This window comes from Grus americana, chromosome 2, assembly GCF_028858705.1.
Source record: "Grus americana isolate bGruAme1 chromosome 2, bGruAme1.mat, whole genome shotgun sequence".
Lineage (NCBI taxonomy): Eukaryota > Metazoa > Chordata > Aves > Gruiformes > Gruidae > Grus > Grus americana.
Window position 1 is genome coordinate 131,496,093 of NC_072853.1, and position 19,552 is coordinate 131,515,644.

Here is a 19,552-nt window from a genome sequence, read left to right on the forward strand (position 1 = left end):
AATATAGGATGTTTCACTTGGAATGTGGGAACTGTCTGAAAGTGATATAAGCCAAGGGAGGGAATGGAAAGATACCCTCACCAGACAAAAAAACACTTTACAGTTAGCGAACAGAGGTATAACCTTGTTAGCCTAGTTAGACACCACAAGGAAATTATGAAACCAACTTTTTAACAGCACCCAGTGCTCTCAACGCCAGAAAGTAACCATGAGCACCTTCTGCCTAAGGTGATTCTTTGAAGCTCAAACAAATAGCAAGGTCAAAAAGCAAAGAGTCCACTTCATGGAGGCAAACAGTTCATATGTGGCACTGGTCAGATCTGCAAGATTCAGTGTAAGAGCACAATGAAATCAGGTAGGGTAGGGTAGGGTAGGGAAGGGAAGGGAAGAGAAGGAAAAAAGAATAAAATAAGGTACAGCCCGCCATTCACAGATTTCATATCCTGCCAAAAACAACAGTAAGGTATTCTCATTTGACTTCAATTTCTTATACATTACTCCAGTTCTTCCCTAGAAAAGGAGAAAGAGCAGCTTGATTTCCAAGTACATGTCCAGTCTTTCTGAATGTATCTAATAGCTTTCTGTGATAACAGGTATTTTCATAAGGCACAGTGGTGTGAGAAGACTTAAATGTACGTACAACAAAAATTAAATCAACTGTTTAAGATATCAAAGACCACATAGCATATTAAAAATTAATAAAAATATTTATAGAATTATATTGTTCACCTACATTTCTCTTTAGAATCAGAACATTGGCTCCTCCATGAAGCCAGTTAATTTGCTGGTAATGATCAACACATGATATATTTCTGAAGTCTCCAAAATTTAATTTTCTACTCATTTTCCAGCTGATGAACAAAAGGAAACTACTCTTCCTGCACAATTAACTTATATTCCTATCATGAACAGTCTATACAAGGCTTTATCTGTACTACCTATATGACAAAGTCTCATCTATGATCTTGTAATGCATGCAAAAAAAAAAAAAAAAAAAATCACACTGCAGACTCCCAACAACTTCAGCAAAACTCACCTCATACTAGAAGTGGCCTAAGATTACCTGATTTTGCACACATATATCCTCTGTATTAAGCAACATTTTCAAAATGCACAGCATGAAAGTATTGTGCAGCTGAAGCTTTCCAGTCAGTTTGGTGGGTGTACGTGAGCAAATCTGGTCCCTTTGTGAAGTTTTTAAAATTCCCCCATTGCCAGAATAACTTCTGGTTATCTCTTTATTAACTATTACTGGCAGAAGCTTATCTGTTTGACAGGAGAGAGAAGGAGCATTTAAAATTACCAGAGTACCACATTGCTTTACATCCCAAAAGGGGTGAGGGTGTCTAGCTGGCACAGCTCATGGAAGTTGAAGCGACAGGGATCTGATCCAGACAATATCTGTACAGACAGCACGTTAGGCTCCTTAGCTGCTCAGCTCTTTCACGCTGTATTAATAGTCTTTGAATGCATCAACTCTGGAACAAGCAGACATTTTTTTATTTTCTTGGAAAACATGCTGTGGTATTAGGTTAGTAATTTAATCTTGTTGGCAATACAATACTTACGGTATAATCCCTCACGTTATAAAAGTAATTGCCATAATCATAACCTACATTCAATTATTTCTTTTGCTACAGTGCAGCTGCAGTGGTTTCCCACTCCCGACCTGCCATCCCATCGCTGAGGAGACAAGAAGGGGCAGAAAGCAGAGCTCACAAAACACAACTACAGCCCATCCCTCTCCCTCGCCTAATAGCAAGTGACTCCCCATCCCAGTTAATAAAGAGCTCCTTGTCCCTCCATTATGCAGTGTAATCTTTAAAAGATTACATTCTCATTTGGGAACGAGCCAAGAGCCAGTGGGAAATTCTCTGGTAAATTGGATAGGGAGACAACAATATGAAGGGCAGCTGGATGGGAGCACATTTTTTTCAGGGCATTCCTATTCCTGGGGCCCTCCGGCATTGTTAGAAGTCCTGCAGTCTCGGCTCTTTTCACTGCTGTGTTGTCAGGATAACGCAATTCAAGAAGAAGGGGATACGGATTAGCTGGTTTGAAGATGGAATGTGAGGAAGCGAATATTGAAAAGCAGTAAGAAAAGAAAGGGGAAAGCCCAATTATAGTTTTAAGTCTTTCCACCTTACATAAAAACAAGGGAAGAGCACTTTGTTTTAAAACACTGTATTAAGTGTATCAACTACAATAGTAAAATACGGGGTTTTTTCTTCGCCGACTGTCATCAAGGCGGCAATCTGAGCACTCTATCACTAATAGCATATTAAGTAGTATTTTGAAAGGCACATTTCTCACACTGCCGATTTCCCCTTGCCTGCACCTTCCAACAGATGCATTTGCTTCATAGAACCTACTTTCCACCCCACCCTACCTGTGATCTAGGATGGGGAAAACCAAAGGAACATGGGGCAGGCACCCCTATCCCATTTATCCCTGCACACAGAAGGATGCAAGTGAATTAGAAAGGCAACTGGATTTTTTTGTTTGATTGTTTGTTTTTTGTTTCTTTCTTTTTTTGGGGGGTGTGGTTGTTTGGTTTTTTAGGGGGGTTGGGGTTTTTTTTGTTTGGGGTGGGGTTTTTTTCACTTTTATTGTTCTTTAAAAGTACTTTCTAAGAAGTCACACAAATTTATGTATCCAGAAGACTGGATAGGTGTCTCATGTTTATTTGGTCAATAATGCATATATATTCTACCATCTTAGTATCACTTTTTATTAAAAAGTACAGAAATCTCAGAGGGGAAAAAATGCAAAAAAGTTATAACATTAACTTTTTTTTAAGTAGCAGATCTTTTTTTTATTCCTCCAGAAAAATAAGGTTTTAATAATAACATGAACTTCCAATAATTATTCTCTTTCATGTAACATAATTAAGTTATTTAATAGGAGGAAGTAAAAAAAATAGTTGCCACAGCAGGGTATCAGAAAGATTGTTTCTACCCTTAAATTGCTGTTCAACCACCTACAACTTTCTTTACCTGCAGGACTCAAGTAGGAACAGTTACCTATAGTCCATGGGAGGCAGTAGTTAAAATACATTAAAATAGAGGATTGTTTGCAATTTAAAACCTTAGTGTTGAGAAGTCCTGATTCAGCAAACTATCTCTATTCGGCAAACCCCTACACACATGCTTGAAGTTAACCACATGTTTAAGAGCTATTGAAGTACATGGACTTTGGCCCCATTTCAGAAAAATCAGTTATATAGACATTTAACTGGCTGAGATGGATGAAGCAAAGAAAAGAAACTGGGATAAGAGAACTGTACCTGAAAAAGATTCCAGCCAAACAATAATCCACAAAATAAGAACTTATGTGCAGGGGTGTAATACACTTAATAGCTTTCCTGGTTTTCCTGAAACATATACGTTGGCATTTACACTTGCATGAGTTTACTGTATTGGGGGGGAAAAAAAAGCATAAATAGAACTATGGTAACTACTTGTCATTAGAGAAACAGGCCTTACATAGATCTATACATCCCAAGGAACATACTCATAGATCTCAGAGATAAGACAGGAGTGTGATGAGAGAAAGAATATTTTATAAAGACCACTGAAAGCAGAAACAACAGCACCCAGGCTGACTCTCCCTTCCTCTTTTTCAGGGAAAAACAATTCTAATACCCAACATCAACTGAACATCTCTCTCTCTCCTCTTCTCTTGCACAGCCACATCCCTTGACATCTCAATTCAACATTAAGCGGAGAAACAAACTCAATTTCCTTGAAGCAAAGTTTCATTTTTTTTCTTTTATTTTTTTTCTGGAGAGGGGGAGGGGGAGAGAAAAGGAGATTATACTTCTCACACTACTCTATCTCTGTTCATGCAATTCTGCTAACAAGTACATCACAAGAACATTTTAATATGCCAATTCTCAGAAAACAAAGAACTGCCTTTTTAATGTCTGCCTCATATGAGTGCTGTTCGTTCTTTCTTTCATCTTTTGCCTTCCCTTGTACAGCCTCATGATACCCCTCAGCCTTCTCCATGTCTGATTAACATTGCTTTTCCTCTTCCTCCACATGAACGTTCTTTTCCATTTTCCCCAACAAGGGGATAAATGCTTTATATAAGTAAAAGTGAAAGGTACTTTTCTTCCTTTCATTCCTTTCTTCCCTTCATCAGCCCATACTTTCCCATCATCTCCTTTCTCCCCCCCTCTATCCCATACAACGTTCGAATATCAGGGAAGACTCCTCCAACACAAAGAAGGGGGAACTGGCAACATATCTTATGTGTCTTTCTCCCTCGGTAGGGAAAGAAAAAGTAGTACTGGGGCAAAATTAAACAGCCAGATAGAAGCACACTCAATTCGCAGACGGGGCATCTTTTACCTTTTCTCCCAGGTGCCACCACTGCACCATTTCTTATTGCGAGTGGTGAAGCCAAAGGCCAGCTCCCTTTCTGTGCCTACTTTGAATTTCCCTGTGTCTTGCTAAGTCCACAAACAGGTGAGGGAGGAAGAGGCGGAAGAGCAAATCTCTCTTAATGTAGGAGCGGATGCCACGCTACCCACACAGACACACACACACTTTAATCTCTGATGAGAAGGAGGTGAGACCTACTCAACTAACAACTGTAGAGTACTTTTAGCTTATTGAAAGGTGCTATGGCATGGAAGTCAAGCACCCCCATCATCACACACGTTACACTTACAGGCTTAGAGTTTAACATTGTGCTTTAATGCTTTTTTTACTGCAGTTCCTTTTGCAGATGTCTTATTTAGAAAGGGAATTTCTAACCTTTAATAAGAAATACTGAAGCGAGCTACAACTAATGAAAAGGGAGAACACAAGGCCTACATGAAAAGCCAAGAAATTTCCCTAAACATTACATTGTACGTTTTTACTGAGACTCACAGAAAAATCAGTGAGACCTTCAGAAAACAAATTTCCAAATAAAATCTAGCATAAAATCAAAAGAGGAAGCAGTCATTTTCTGGAATTCCAAAGGAAAAAAAAATACTTCTCCAGGCTCACAACAATTTTCCTATCCCCATTAAGCACATTTTTCCATCAAGAAGATTTCTCTTAATAATAGTATGCCACAAATGATCATTAGGCAGGAAAAACGGGTCAGGGCAGGGATAACAAAGATGAAAAGAAAACTGCTGAGAATTCACCTCTGCTGTTTATTTTGAGGCACACTTCAGATTCGAGTCAGACTATTCTAATTGTATGCAAAGATTTAGTTCTCTAAAGAACATAAACAAAACTAGCAAGGGCCATCAGCCAGAATAAAGCTTTCCTCATAATCATAGAGTAAGGTCAGCTTTTGTTTGTTCTTTTATATGATAATCTCAACTCCTCTGTGTTGATTTTTTAATTTTTTAAAAAAGGAGAAAATAAAGTTTCTTAAGACTAATAGCCTATTCCTGCAGGGGCAGCTGTTTCAGTGCGTTCACATATTTTCCAGCTTTTTTGGGCTGTGCTTTCCTTATCAAGTATTTTGAAGCTTTTACACCTAATCTAGGTTAGCGTGCTCTGTTTAGCAGCTTGTATCCATTGAAAGGCAAGGCAATAATCCATCTAAGTTTAGGGCATTTTCATAGAACTGATGCAGAGCTGTGTCAATTTTAATGTCATGCTATGGAGAGTGCATGCAGCTCTCTCCACTTTAGAGGATTAAAAGTGACCTCTCTTACCAAAATCAATAAGGGCAGCTTGCTGTGACTAATAGGTTGTAGAAATTCAAAAGAGACGGTTTGTAACACTGAGTTCATTCTCCCCGTGTCTCTCCCCACCCAGCCCCAGACTGGCTGGCAGAGCTGCACTTTGACATGTACATTCACATGGCGAACCGATGGCTTTTCCCTTCCCAGGGATCAGAACGAGCCACACGCAGTTTACTCACATTTCAGGGAAGAAAGCAAGCTGGTATTTATTTGATAAGAGTGGACTTGGCAACCTCTGTAGAGAAGCATGTGAGAGAGAAACTAGAATAAGGAAACAGTTAAAATGTACGTGGTTTTGCTCCCTAGTATGGTTTTTAAAAGTCCCTATATTTACGTATTATCAGGACATCAACAAGTACCCAGATACTTCACGTCACTTCATGACCACAGTTTTTGGGGTTTTTTCTAGTCTCTCAGCAAAGGCTTTTCTCCCTTCAGATCTTTGCGTAGTTGTAACAGGCTAAAAATTTAAATTCCATTAAAGTCAATGGAACCACCCCCGAGATGTATGAGGCTGTACATCCAACTGTAGCAGTCATTAACTGCCATGGCATGTGCTCGGTTGTTCTGGCTTCTTTCTTTTTTCCACTATTCCTTTTGTTACTCTGAAGTACTTCAGATTTAACAGTCAGGTTTGGGGGCTTTTAGAAATACAGTAATTTTGTACAGTACTGGAAACGGGTCATGCTACAGAGTGCACACAACTGGTGTAAAGCGAGTTTTCAGTTTTTCGGTTTCATGTTTTGTAAGACTAAAGAATACCAGCAACTCAGATCAGGATCTCCTACCTTATGGTGAAATCACCCTTATTCTCCTGGATGTCTCTAATTTCCAATTTATTTTGCTTGAGGTACAAATTAAAAATTCTTACCCACGGTTCATAGCTTGTGGACATTTTCTCCACGTAACAATCACCATCATTGTCTTTATGCCAAAAAACCAAGACTTGCCTTGGGGGAGCAAGGGAGAAAAGGGGCTGAAGTGGTGGGAGGAACCCAACTGTAAAGGTTTAGGAGTCCCTACGGAGATTTATAAATAGACGACTGCCATGTGCAAAACGTGAAAGAAACCCAGTCAGCATAAGAACTGTTGCTGTTTTGAAATCTTCTAACTACGTCCATTTAGGCAGTAGACAGATTTATAAACAAACAATAAATCAAGAAATTATTAGCATTTGAATTTTGGCATGATAATAAAACGTGTAGGGGTATAATCAGCAAATAATAGGAAAGATCTGCAAGCGAACCCACCAATTAATGATAAATAGGACTTGGCACAGAATAACTTCACCAATGTGGATCTCATTAGATGGCCGTGGAACCTGTTCCCGCAGCAGCCCTCTCAGAGTGAGGGAGAGGTGAGGTAACCGAAATGTCAGCGTACCCACCCCCTCGCAGCTCTCGGGCTCGGGGATTGTAACCACCTGGGCCAAAATGACAACCTTATGCTGCCATGAAGGCCACACCGTGGTTCTCCAGTCTTTAACCGATAGGTTTCCTCATCTCAGCTTTTGGACCTTTGCTCTGCAATTCCATCTCAACAAAGGTGACCGAAAACACGCAGCTTCACTCGCTCTGGAGAACGAGAACCCCTCTCTCCTCCGTTCACCTTGCTTTATTAACGATACCTCTTAAAGAGGGAAATGCCCCCAAGCAAGCGATATCACTTAAACAGATAAATAGTTCACACACCAGGCAGGGGGAAGGGAGCGGGGGAAGAGACCCTGCCTTATTAGACTAGAAACAGACACCATATTAATACAAAGAATCAGCATATGGTTCTAATAGGTTTTCGTAAAATGATTTATCAGCTGTGATTAAGCCCTCGACCAGCATGTCTATCTTCATAAATAAAGTAAAAGTGCACCTTGCTCTGAAATGTATCAGCAGTATCTTATTACCTACCCAACCATATAGGCTGCGGTCCACTCTGGGGAGCAAAGAGCTCATGTTTAATAGCAGAACGTATGCTCTAAAGAGATTGCCAAGATTTAGGGGCTTTACCTAAGAGATAGACTTATAAAAATGCCACTACAGGGAAGGTTTATCCCTTCATCATGTGCCATCCGGTCCACGCTGCAGAAATCTGAACCAGCAAAAAGCAAGCTGTGCCATTAAAAACAGTCATAGGAAGACCAAGGCAAAATGCACAACTATGCCATGTTGTTGTGAAAGAAATGTCAGAATGAAATCAGGCAGGCCTCCTTTTTTGGGGGTAGCCAAAATATACAAAACACAACAAAACCCCAAACATTACAAGAGGGTGACTCAACTTCTTTGGGACTGAGACAATAAGAAGCAGAAGGAAAGTGGACTGTCCTGACTGAGCTCTGCAGGATGATTCATCAGCTGGAATTCTGAAGAACATGGAAGGATTATGGTTAGGGAGGTTTAGCTCTATCAAAAACGTATGCCCCCAAGAATTGCCTTTCTGCATTATATAGGCACTTACTGCTGGAAAAACGTTCAGGTCTTCTCTCAGAGTATGAGGATCTAAATCCATAAATCCATTCGAACACAGTCCATTGCAACAGAAGAAGATAAGACAGACCTGCCTGCCAGCAGAAGATAAGATGTACTGACAGCAGCGAGCCTAAGTTAAAGCCTATTCCTCTGGATATTTTTGCAAGGTCATGTTATGAACTCTGTTGTCTTGACAGTTTTTCTGCACTGTTATGCAGAAAGGGTCCCTTTTGTAACACAGTTCAGTGTGGTGACTAAGTGCCTGGAATAAGTGTCTGGACATAGATACATGCTCAAAACCGGACTCACAAAGTCAGAGGACTAAAGCACGAACTGCAGAATTGCCCTATAAAATATAATCTACCACCCCGTGTCTACCATGAAAGCTCCGCAAGTTAAGAAAAGTAGTTAAAATTCAGCAAGCCTACCCATCTGGAGAGAGGAGGAGAGCATTCTTCCTGTCTTTAGCAACACTGAACAACAGCTGATAAATCTTTAACACACATGGTTTGTGGGATGCCCTATGCTGAGACCGAGGAGATATGGAATCAATCCGAGGCTCTGCCACAGACTTCCTGTGCAATTTTTAGCACGTCACTTGAGCCCAGATCCTTTATGGTAGCTCACTGATTTGCTCCTGGTTTATTTCAGTGAGAGGAAGGCACCAAAATGCCTTTGAAGATGTCTATCAATCTTTTGGGGCCACAATGCTAAAGATATTTAGGAACCAAAAGAGACAGAAAGCTGCTTGCTTGGCAGAACGGTGGAGAGGACCCAGCTCCCCTGCAATTCTCATTCCCTGTCTGTGATTCCTTCAAGTACTTGGTGCCTCACGACGAAGGAGCTTTGGAAAACAATGTCTTCTGGAATCTGTTTTTCCTTAGAAAATAGGAGACAAAGCATTTTCCTTCTCCATAGGAATGCTGCAAAAGTTAATTATTAAGAAAAAGGATGGCTTATAAACCAACAGTGAGCCCATAAAGAAGATCAATAACCTGATGCAAGTAATGCATTTGAAAACTCAGAATAACAGACTAGAAAAATTCTGATACAGAGTTTTAATGTATATTTACGATACCTTAATGCATCACTCAGAAGAAATGCTATGAAGATGCTCACATCATCCCATGTTTATTTATTATTATTATTTAGAATATAGGAACTATATTTGAATGTGGGGTGATATTTCGAAGTTTGAACTTAAGAGTTTTGAGCTATCACCTTGACAACAGTTTAACTGATTGATAAAGTAACAGCTTGAAGTTATTACAATACCTACAATGGTACCCTGGCCCTTAAGCAGTACAGTAATATATGTATCATTCCTAGTATTATTTTCTGTCTGCTATAACATACCCACCATATGAGATAGTCAATCTGAGTGGGAGAATAAGTCATCAGAAGGACCTTTGACTTGAAAAAAATTGGACTTTCTTACACCATGTTTAGACAAATGCAAAGAGAATGTATATATGTGTATTCATGATTGCATAATTTTTTAAAAAAAATCAAAATAGTAAGCATGTAAACATAGGTCTTTGCTTTCTTCTGCTGTACAGACTGTCAGTCAATGAGTCAAAAGCGCTCCAGGAACAGGCTTATGAGTTTGTTGGTTTGTATTACTTCATAAGTAAAATTCAGCTGTTTCAGAGCACTTGCCTCTGTGTCTACCAGCGTACCGCTCTTCTCAACAACCCCACTGGGGTTTCAGAGTATTCACAAGGGAAGAATGGAGCTAACGTGATTGCTGTAGAGGCAGGGCACACACTCGGAAGCCATACTGTTCTACACCAGCGCACTGCAGCGTTGACACCACCTCCCACAAGGCCATGCTTAAAAGGAAATGAATCTGCAAATCTCCTGTCCTGCATTACCAGAAAACTGGACAAAAAAATGTACACATAACCTTAAAACATGGCTCTGTGCTGCTCATTAATCATGTGAGGGGGCAAGAGTCAGGTGAGTGAGGGTAGCTGTTTTTCATAAATGGCCAGTGTGGAGTTTGTAGTCCATCAGCCAAGCCAACCACCATAGCAAACCCTTCACCTCTATTCTTCTCTTCCACCAACCCAGTGCATTGCCAACATTACTACAGGCATCAATATAGGCCTCTACAAGCCAAACATTTATACAACATCAAGATTTATCAAGATACAGATATTTTTTTCTTGTCATATATGGGTACTATATTATTTTAATATCACCCTTTCCTGTCTAAGGGGCAACTTTTACTGCACTGCTAGTTTCAGCTACTGTTTTGTCAATGATTAAATGTGGGAGTGAACTTTCTGCTTTGATGGAATGATATACAAGATCTATCCATATATATACAAGATATAAAGTGTTTTCTTCTATCCGACAAACACAGCTCTTGCAACTTCTCCTACTGGGAAAGTCAGAAGACTTCAAAATGGCATCTGCTGCAGATGACTAGCTTGTCTCCCAAGGCCTGTTTCTCCTGCCATTGACATGAGTGAACAGGATCATGCCCTTTTTTGGTTCATTGGTTAGGTAGTTTGGTCCTTAAGTTGAAATAAATATCAAAAAAAGAAAAAACAGCAGCAAACCCCACCAAGTTTGTGCAACACAAGAAATGCTTATTAGACATTCTTACTCCATCAAATTTAGGGCTACTCATCTGGTGTTTACGTTTTATCGCCTTGTTGCAAAGTAAGAGGTTTCTTTTAAAAAAATACTTAAGCAAAACACATCACATTTTTTTCTATCTGTCTACTTTTCAGAAGGCAGAGTGGAAAACCTCTGGGCCAGGTATACACTGCATAAAATTTAAACGAAGTATGGAAATTAAGTGGTATTTTCCACCAAACCATACCTGCTCAAAAGACACATTCTATCATTTCCAGCTTGCCTTGAATTAGATCATCCTCCCCATACTCATGGGCTACAGCACAGAGCTACGACATTCAGAAAATATTTGCAAGAATTCTCTTCTAGAGATCAGAGAGGATCTGAGTTCAGTAGGAAATGGTGAAGTGATGTGTGCGTGTGTATATATATATATATATATATATATATATGTATAAAAATCAGACCAGTGCATTTTATCTACCTTCTTACGTTGATAGACAGAAATCTATCCTGGTATATACAAGGTAGAAGGAGAACACAGGAGATACAAACCAGATTTATGCTGTTCAAATATGTATCAGGCTGTAGCATCATCCCTTGCTTAACACAACTAAACTGAATATTCAGACTTTTAAATCACTCCATAGACTGCGCCTATTCAACCATCAAATGCCCTGTCATTGTTTTTTGTTTGGTTGGTGGGTTTTTTCTTTCACTGGACTACTTCAATTTGCTGATACTTTTCTAGCAGTGAGGTGCCTGTGGTGGGATAGTGTACTTAGAACAGGAATATTAAGCCATGTAGAGGAGCTGCTGCCTGTGAGCTTCCTCAACTGAACAACCCACATTAAAACCAAGGTGTAGTTGGGAACAGCTGTTTCCCTGCCTCATTTGCGTAGTTTACATATTACCTTGCAGCATTGAGCACTGCTTAGAAGATTTCAAAACTGCAGGATAAGCCTTAGGAAGTTATGCATCCAAATTCTAGCATAAGCAGAACACGATTTTAAAAATGCCCTCATCTTGAAAATAGTTAACTCACTATTTCTAAATACTACTTGATGTAGTACTCCACATGCCACACTGAGCATATTTCCACTCTTTGTCATTTCATGCAGGAAGGTCAGACAAGATGCATTTTAATGAAGCAGGTCCAATTAGTTGTCCTGACTCTTCCCATCTTTGATGTTATTCCCTCAGATTCAACCTTAATGCTCAAAACAAGATGCGACAGCAGGGCCTATCCAGTAGCAGCAAAGGTCATGTGTTTGCAAGTATAACCCATTACAAATGCTGTGGATACTTAATGCTCTGAGCAGTGTAAATTTAAAACCTGCAGCTAGTAGGCTAAGATGGTCATCTGATCTGCCAGCACTACCTGCCTTGTTGATTTGGGTTGCAAATTTTGTCTGGGGCAGAGCTGTCAATTGCTGCCTGCCTCAAGCTCCTAAAACCTGCAGTATTTACACTTTTCCAAGTGGATATATAGTATAGGTACACTTTTACTTGTGCAAATGTTGTTGATGAATTTGACAGGTAGGATGCTTGTGTCAGGAAGGGTGCAGTCAAGACGATGCAAAGTGCATCTTCCTCATATGCTTATCAATCCGCTTATTGGTGATCTAGAGCATTCTTTGCATTTAAGGAGTAGGCCTTTCTCAGGCAGAGACTTCCAGCTAATATTTGATGGTATAAGCAATAGCGAAGCCAAGACAAACTGACAATCTCACTTCCATTTATAACTTAACTTTTCTTATTTCAGTTCAGGTCCCGGAGGTCACCATCATTATTACTACTTGAGTCCACTGAGTCCCCAAGCAAAGGCATCACCCAAGTATACTTTAAGAGATAGTCCTTGATAGATGAGCTTACAATCATAAGACTTATCAAGCATGGAAAGCAGAAAGAGACACTATTCCCATTTTACACATGAGCAACTATGGCAGAAAGATAGCAAGAGATTTGTCCCTGGATAAGCAGCTGGGATATATTAATGCAAGTACTTTCCCCTCAATATTATCTTTCCAAAAAGGGTACACACAGCATTCCTAAAACTGTGTATTCAGCGCTTCACAGCTAATTTGGAATGTCACCATTCCACATAACCAGCTTAATCACAACAAATTCCCATGGATTATCCATGGGCTCCCACTCCGAAGAGGGAGGGAAAAAAAGGAAAAAAAAAAAAAAGAAAGAATGCAGCTAATTGGACTTTATTCTTTGAGTTTTGAAATGATGACTCTCAAGGAGGGGGGAAAAAAAGAACAAAAAAAAGTGTTTTTCTCTTACAAGACTTCACTGTCAAGCTGTGTGCTAAGCCACAGTGATATACTAAAATAAACAAAACTATTTCTTTCAGAGTCCAGAGAAATTAGGACAACCAAAAATATTTTTGGAAGACTTTTCTGAGCCGTGAGTAAGATTTCCATGCAGCTAGTCTTAGTCTCCAAGTGTTGGTAGGTCCAGTAGGACAGCACTACATTGCACTCATATTCCATGGACAGGCTGTTAGAAGCAGCGATAGCTGCAGCCAGAGAAGTCCCTTTCTGTCATGGCCTTTGTCTCTTGCATTTGCGTAAAGCCCTACTGGGGCCCGCTTCAGATTCCTATCTGACAGTCAGTCGGTAATGTAAGAATGAACATATAGCAGACTAATTGGAAACACAGAGCAAATGTTACAGGTTAGCTAGCTAGTGGGACTTTTCCTTTCTTTTTTTTTTTTTTTAAATTATTTCCTCCTCCCCCCATCACTGCTCCCTGGAGATCACCAATGGCAGCTGCAGGGGTTGAGAGGAGGAGAGCAGAATAAGACATCCAGAGGCCATTAAACAACTGGTATTATCAGGTAACCTGATGCCCTTGTCTAGGTTTTAATCAGACTGTGCAACTACCCCTTGTGAGCTGAAATGGACTCTGCAACATCAAGCATTGCGATCTGTGGCTAACTGCACAGAAGTCCACATCAGTAGATTTCTCCTCATCGCCTACTCCTGCAAAATAAACACCACACAGAAAGCACCGCTTAGGAATCCTCTAATTCGCAAAGACTGTACAAAAATGTTCTCCTTGATTTTGGCCAAGTCTCCCCTCTGCAGCACACAAGAAACAAAGTATTAACAAATTAAATCTAAAATTAGACACGTTTATCTCATTACGTGGCTGTTTCCTAGCATTCTTCCTGCACACAAAACTGTGAGGGTCAGTCTGGGCTATTTTCCCAATCGTTGACCAAAACTTGGACTCTCTTACATTTGGACACTCTTTTTCCTTGCTCAGCATACCATGCCACAGCCTCTCTCCTCTTCTCCTCTGTTTGTCCCAGTCTCTTTCCTTATGAGGCACAAATAAACCATCCCTAGACTCCCTTCCCTATAAGCCAAAACCAAACCACTCCTAGACTCCCCATCTTCTTGCTACATGCCTTGTTTCCTGTCCTTCACCTCAGCAGTCCGTGTCACCTCTTTTTTCCAAAAATCCCTCTTGGGCCTTTACTTTGCAGACCTCAAGATCCCTAAATGCTGCTACCTCCAGATTTCACGAGCCCCAGCAGCAACGCATGCACCTCGCATGTATGAATTTTGAGTTGAACAGCAATCACCAACAGGCAAAGCAAATGACATAATACAGCAGCTATAAGAAACAGCACCTATAGAGGAAGCCCTTGCAATTGGAGGCACAGACACTCCAAAAGGCAAAATAATGCTGAGGCAAGCTAAGGAGAAGTGCCCTCTGGCTCTAACACCATAGCTGCTTCATGGCCACCTTTTCCTACTTGTAGTCTATGGTGCCGGTTAATGTTCAAATTAGACACATAGAGATTACCCTGAGAACTAAGCCAAATAACAGAGTGTTCAATAACTGGGGAACTCCTATGGCAGGGGATACATTACCTAAGAATTCCGAGAGCTGCAGAAGTGGGAGAAGGGAAAACAGAGGCACAAAAGGGAACATTGTGAAGGGGAGGCACTGGGCAGGTTGTTGGAGGGCTGCAGGGAGCAATATGCTCCTATAGGAAGCCCCACATTACTCATGTGTTTTAGTTCTCAAAAGCAACCAGAACTTTGGATGCGTATTTGAAAAGTTAAAATTTCATGCATTACCTCTTGCTGGCCTCTGTAGTGCATTAAGCACTTTTACAATTCCTTGAAAATTTTAACAGCTCTTTAGGATCCCTCAAAACACTCTAACAATCTCTGGGCACAGGAGTACACTTAACTCCATACAAAGTGGCCTATATAATTCAACCTAAACTTACAAATACTGAGACTAAAAGAATACTAATTGGAAATGCGATATGTTATCTACTAGGTATTACAAGTTAAAGTTTCCCCCTTCAACATGAATACTTTATGAGAAATACAGAAACACAATAAAACTGATAACTGTGACAAATAAATCCAGGGGCCCATCACGTTGCGGAGAAAAGAGCAAAATGAGAGAGTTTTTTGTGTAAAGTAAATGTCTCCTCATAATCCACATTTCCCTGTAATGTATTTAAGCAAGTTTGCAATCCTTACTTCAAAGATGATATACTTTTCCCAAGCCTCTCCCTCAAGAGGTGTGTGGTTTGTATTATAGTTTACTTAAAAGCAGAGACTTGGAATCAAACCCTGGCAAACACAGTTACACACTTTTAGAAATTTAATGCTGGTTTTTTGTTGGTTTGGGGCTGAGGTTTTTTGCCAACTGTTTCAATACTTTAAAAAGCATGTCACAACTTACAGTGCCACCTAGTTTCTAACCAAAAGGTTACTAGCAGGTACTATCTGCTTTCACACAGCGTCCTTTAACGTTTCAAGGAACCAAAGGTAGGAGGAAGGGTTCAAGGTGCTCACACTCACCCTTTTGTTGTTCTCTTCTTCTTGTGCCTTCCTAAACTCGTGCTCTAGGGAGCAATCGATGTCGTTGAAGAGGCCCACTTCCTCACAGTTCTTCAGAAAGCGTGTTGGTGTAGGAGTCTGATCTGAGAATATGACAAAAAGTGAGCGTTGATATTTGGTTATTAAAAGGAGAGGGAGACAGTTCAATAGTCTTCCAGGAAAAGAGAGGTTCTAGCTAACCTCTCCATGCCTTCCCAGCCCTACCACACCATCATTAAAAACAAACCACATAGCGCTGAATTTCAACAGTACGGACTGCAGGCAGGCAGCACTTGCCAACAGTGTCTGAAAACAGGCAGCAGTCGTCATTCAACCAGGAAGACAACAGGCCAGATTTTCACAGGGCACATAACACAAGTGCATATCCTTAACATGTGCAAATGGTCATTATAACCATTTATAAGCCTCCAATAGTAGGTGCATGCAAACCAACGTGCAGTGCAGATCATAATGCACATTTACACCACAGCACACAGGTAACTGCTGCAGACACAGACTAGTTAACACCTTCAAGTGCTTGAAAACCACCTCAAACATACACATACTTTGGAAAACACATGAGCTTAGCCACAGCGAGAAGTTGTTCTGCTTCTAACACGATTTTTGAAGGAGTGAAACAACATTTAGAAAAGCTATGAAATGTTAAACTTTGACCACAAAGAAGCAACCTATTGTGTTTTATACCTAAAAGTGTTGATAATACATATAAACCATGAGATTCAGAGTCAAAAGATTTTCAATGCACGCCTTCATCTCTAGGAATTTTTGCCCTCTCAGAAATAATTTGGGGAAGGACAGGATTCTCTTTAATGCCACAGGCAGGAGGGCCTCAAGAAGGTACAAGGTTTTCAGCCACCTTTTCAAAAACCTGCAAGACAGACGAGGTAAATGCCCTGTGAACTGTACTTCTTCAGGAAGTGAAAAATCAAGCTGAAACTTGGGAACCAAAGACTCCTCAAAGGTCAGCTCTGAGGCACCTCCATTCATTCCAAGGTGAGTTCTTAACTGTTCCACCTCAGCTTCCACATCTCCCCCTCAAAATTACAATAAAGAACTTCATTAGCAAAAGCAGGGGAGAGTCCATATGGTCCTATCAGCTTTACACACATCAAAAAAAAAAAAAAAATCCTCTCTTGCATATTAGTTTCTTCTTCCCAAGCCCACATTCCAGCTCAAGCTGCTTTGTACCTAATTTTATGGAAAGACTGGACTCACTGTCTTCAAAAACAATCTTCTGCATAGTCATTGACAACCACCCTATTGTTTGAAATTCATTCTTTAAAGAATGAAAACTCTGTCGTACTAATCCCAGTTGCCCATATTGGGCCAATTCTGACCTCAGAAAAAAAACTTCCCACTTCAGTGAGTTCTGGAAGAAAAATTTGGTTTCTTGCACCTAGCTAAGATACGTCAAGTGCTGATACTTCCCCCTTACAGGAACAGTTACCAGACACAATGAACTTTACATGATCAGCATAGAAACACCCAGCAATCCCTAAACATAAGGCAGCACAAAAGCAATGCATACAAAAGGAAATGCAGTTTTCACTTGGAAACTAATGGGGAGGATCAGCCTCCTCCACTATAAAGCCAGTTGAAGACAATTTCCACCTGTATCAGGTGTGGCCCTGGAGGTTTGACCTTCTCAAGTAATCCAAGGGCAAACACACTCGTTTGCATTTATATTTCTGATGGAACATATCGAAGTAACATAACAAGCAAGTCCTTAATGTTAAAATTCTGCTTTATTTCTTTTGGCTTGAGCATTCTACTTGTGAGCTTAAAGGAAACAAAACTCAAGTGTTTGGGAATGCACACATATTTATCTATTAGTTTTCACAGCTAACTACTGTATTATCAGAGTCAGAAACATAAGACTTTCCAAGAATCTTGCAAGAACTCAGCACAAGGAGCCGAGTCAACAAGGTGCTGACATTGATGGGAGCTGAGGACACTCAGCACTTTACAGGTCCATATCCTAAATAAGTAGTGCCAAACTAATCTCTAGGATAACCTCACTGAGCTCAGTAGATTTACACCAAGGTTGTCTTTTGCCCTTGGACTGGAGTTTGCACTGGAAATGAAGTGCACTAAAAAGCAGGAGAAATAGATTTTATTTCCAAAAAGGATTTAGTATTACTTTAGTGAACAACATGATTGCTTTGTAGAAAAACAAAGATAATAGTTGCCAAGCCTTCATGGACATGAAGTGCCTGTGACTATTTGAATGTGAGGTAAACACAGGAAACGTTTTATTTTCAGAAGTGGTATATCCATATGAAATAAGCAAGGTATCAGTTTCATGACCAAGATGAGAAATTAGAGTTTCATACAGAAGTTGATGGCACCACTTTTACTAAAATCAAAAAAATCTAAGTTTTTTTTTTTTCAGAGGTGCTTGAGCCCAGAATTTGGGGGGCAGGGCAGAAGAGAATACACTAACATAGATAAGGTCTTAATATTGTCCATCAAGGTACACAGCTGATCCAGAAATCAGGCATTACTACAACAGGCTACATTAGGTCAGAGGCAACTTAACGGGCAACAAGGTGGTGATCAGGCACGTGCAGCTGAAGTTCTCCATCTGTTCAGCATCTATTCCATGAATGTTAGACAGACCCAAAAAAAAGTTATCTCAGTGAAGTAAATACATTGTAACAGTGAAAACAAGCAACCCAGAGCAAAAATGTGACTTCAAATGCACAAAGGCCTCATCGGCATTTCTCTGCACATGCTGAAAGTGTATCTTCTGCACCACAAGCAGTCTGAGATATCAAATATGTTGCCTACAGTTGATCTTTCCAATTAACTACTGTATTATCTAAAAATATCAAAACTGATAGATTAACAACACTATTTACACCACCTACATATTGACACAGTGATCTTAAATGACTGCCTCAGTCTCCCCATATGGTTACTGCAGTTTCTGTGATCCAGAAATCAGACTGGCAGGAATTCACAAGACGACTTTGTTAAAACAGACAGCCCCCTTCCCAGTCGCGGAGGGAACACCACCAACCACCCAGCCTAAACTCCATCCACGGACCTTCTGGAAGCCAGGTCAGCCAGATGTAAAACAAGAGCTACCTTTCTACCTTACAATACTTCATCCTTCAACATTCACAGAAATTAGAAGTCTATAAAACCTGTGTTTGTACGAGAGCAGAACTGATAAAGATCCAGACTTTAAAACATTGAGACTTTACATAGTATAGTAGTTACATTGCATATACACTGCACTTAGTGGTTTCAGGACTGGAGGGCTACCAAGTCCAGTGGGCTTCCTTTGCTCCTGAGGCAACCAAGCATTTTGCCTCTGCAAAACACCAGCTCTCCCTCAGGAGGTGGGCAAACTAGTAGAAGATATTACTCTCAACACCACAGTAATTATTTTACCTAGATTAGGCAAGCCTTTGTGTTTTACTTGGGAACAGTATTCCAAAGGAGACCCTAGCATAAGTTACACATTCAGGTCTCCCAGAATTAATAAAATATTCCCAATTCTCAGCACTTAAAAATGCATTAATAGTTCCAACAGCTTGTGCCTGACCTCACTGTTCCTTGTTGGTACAAACAAACCTTTTGTTGCTATCACCAGCGCCCACAACTATTGCAGGCTCACTGAGAACAGGGCTCTGATTTGTTGTACTTCAGCAACCGGATGTGCCAGACCCATCTGGACCAAAACTCAGACAGAGCTAGCACCACTCTCAGCATTCCTGCTGAGGACACACACTACTATAGGAAGCCGTCCTGCAGGCATGCGGTTTGCCACACAACCCAGGCTTTTAATGTCCCAAGCTGCATTTTGAACTGGGCAGCTCAGGATATAGGTCTGTCTGTGTTAACCCTAGGTATCTGGCTATTATACTGGCCAGCCATCCCAACCCAGTCACGTTGTTCGGCATGTAAAATCTTTCCAT

At 40.4% G+C, this 19,552-nt stretch overlaps 1 protein-coding gene across 9 annotated transcripts in view; it reads right to left on the minus strand.

Moving 5' to 3' along the window:
* CREB5 (cAMP responsive element binding protein 5) overlaps positions 1 to 19,552 on the minus strand; it is a 261,478-nt gene that overhangs the window by 190,366 nt on the left and 51,560 nt on the right. For all 9 annotated transcript variants that reach the window (XM_054817764.1, XM_054817767.1, XM_054817766.1 and 6 more), the window contains one exon: positions 15,588 to 15,709. In XM_054817764.1, coding sequence (XP_054673739.1) covers positions 15,588 to 15,709 — 122 coding nt within the window. The remainder of the gene's footprint in view (positions 1 to 15,587; positions 15,710 to 19,552) is intronic.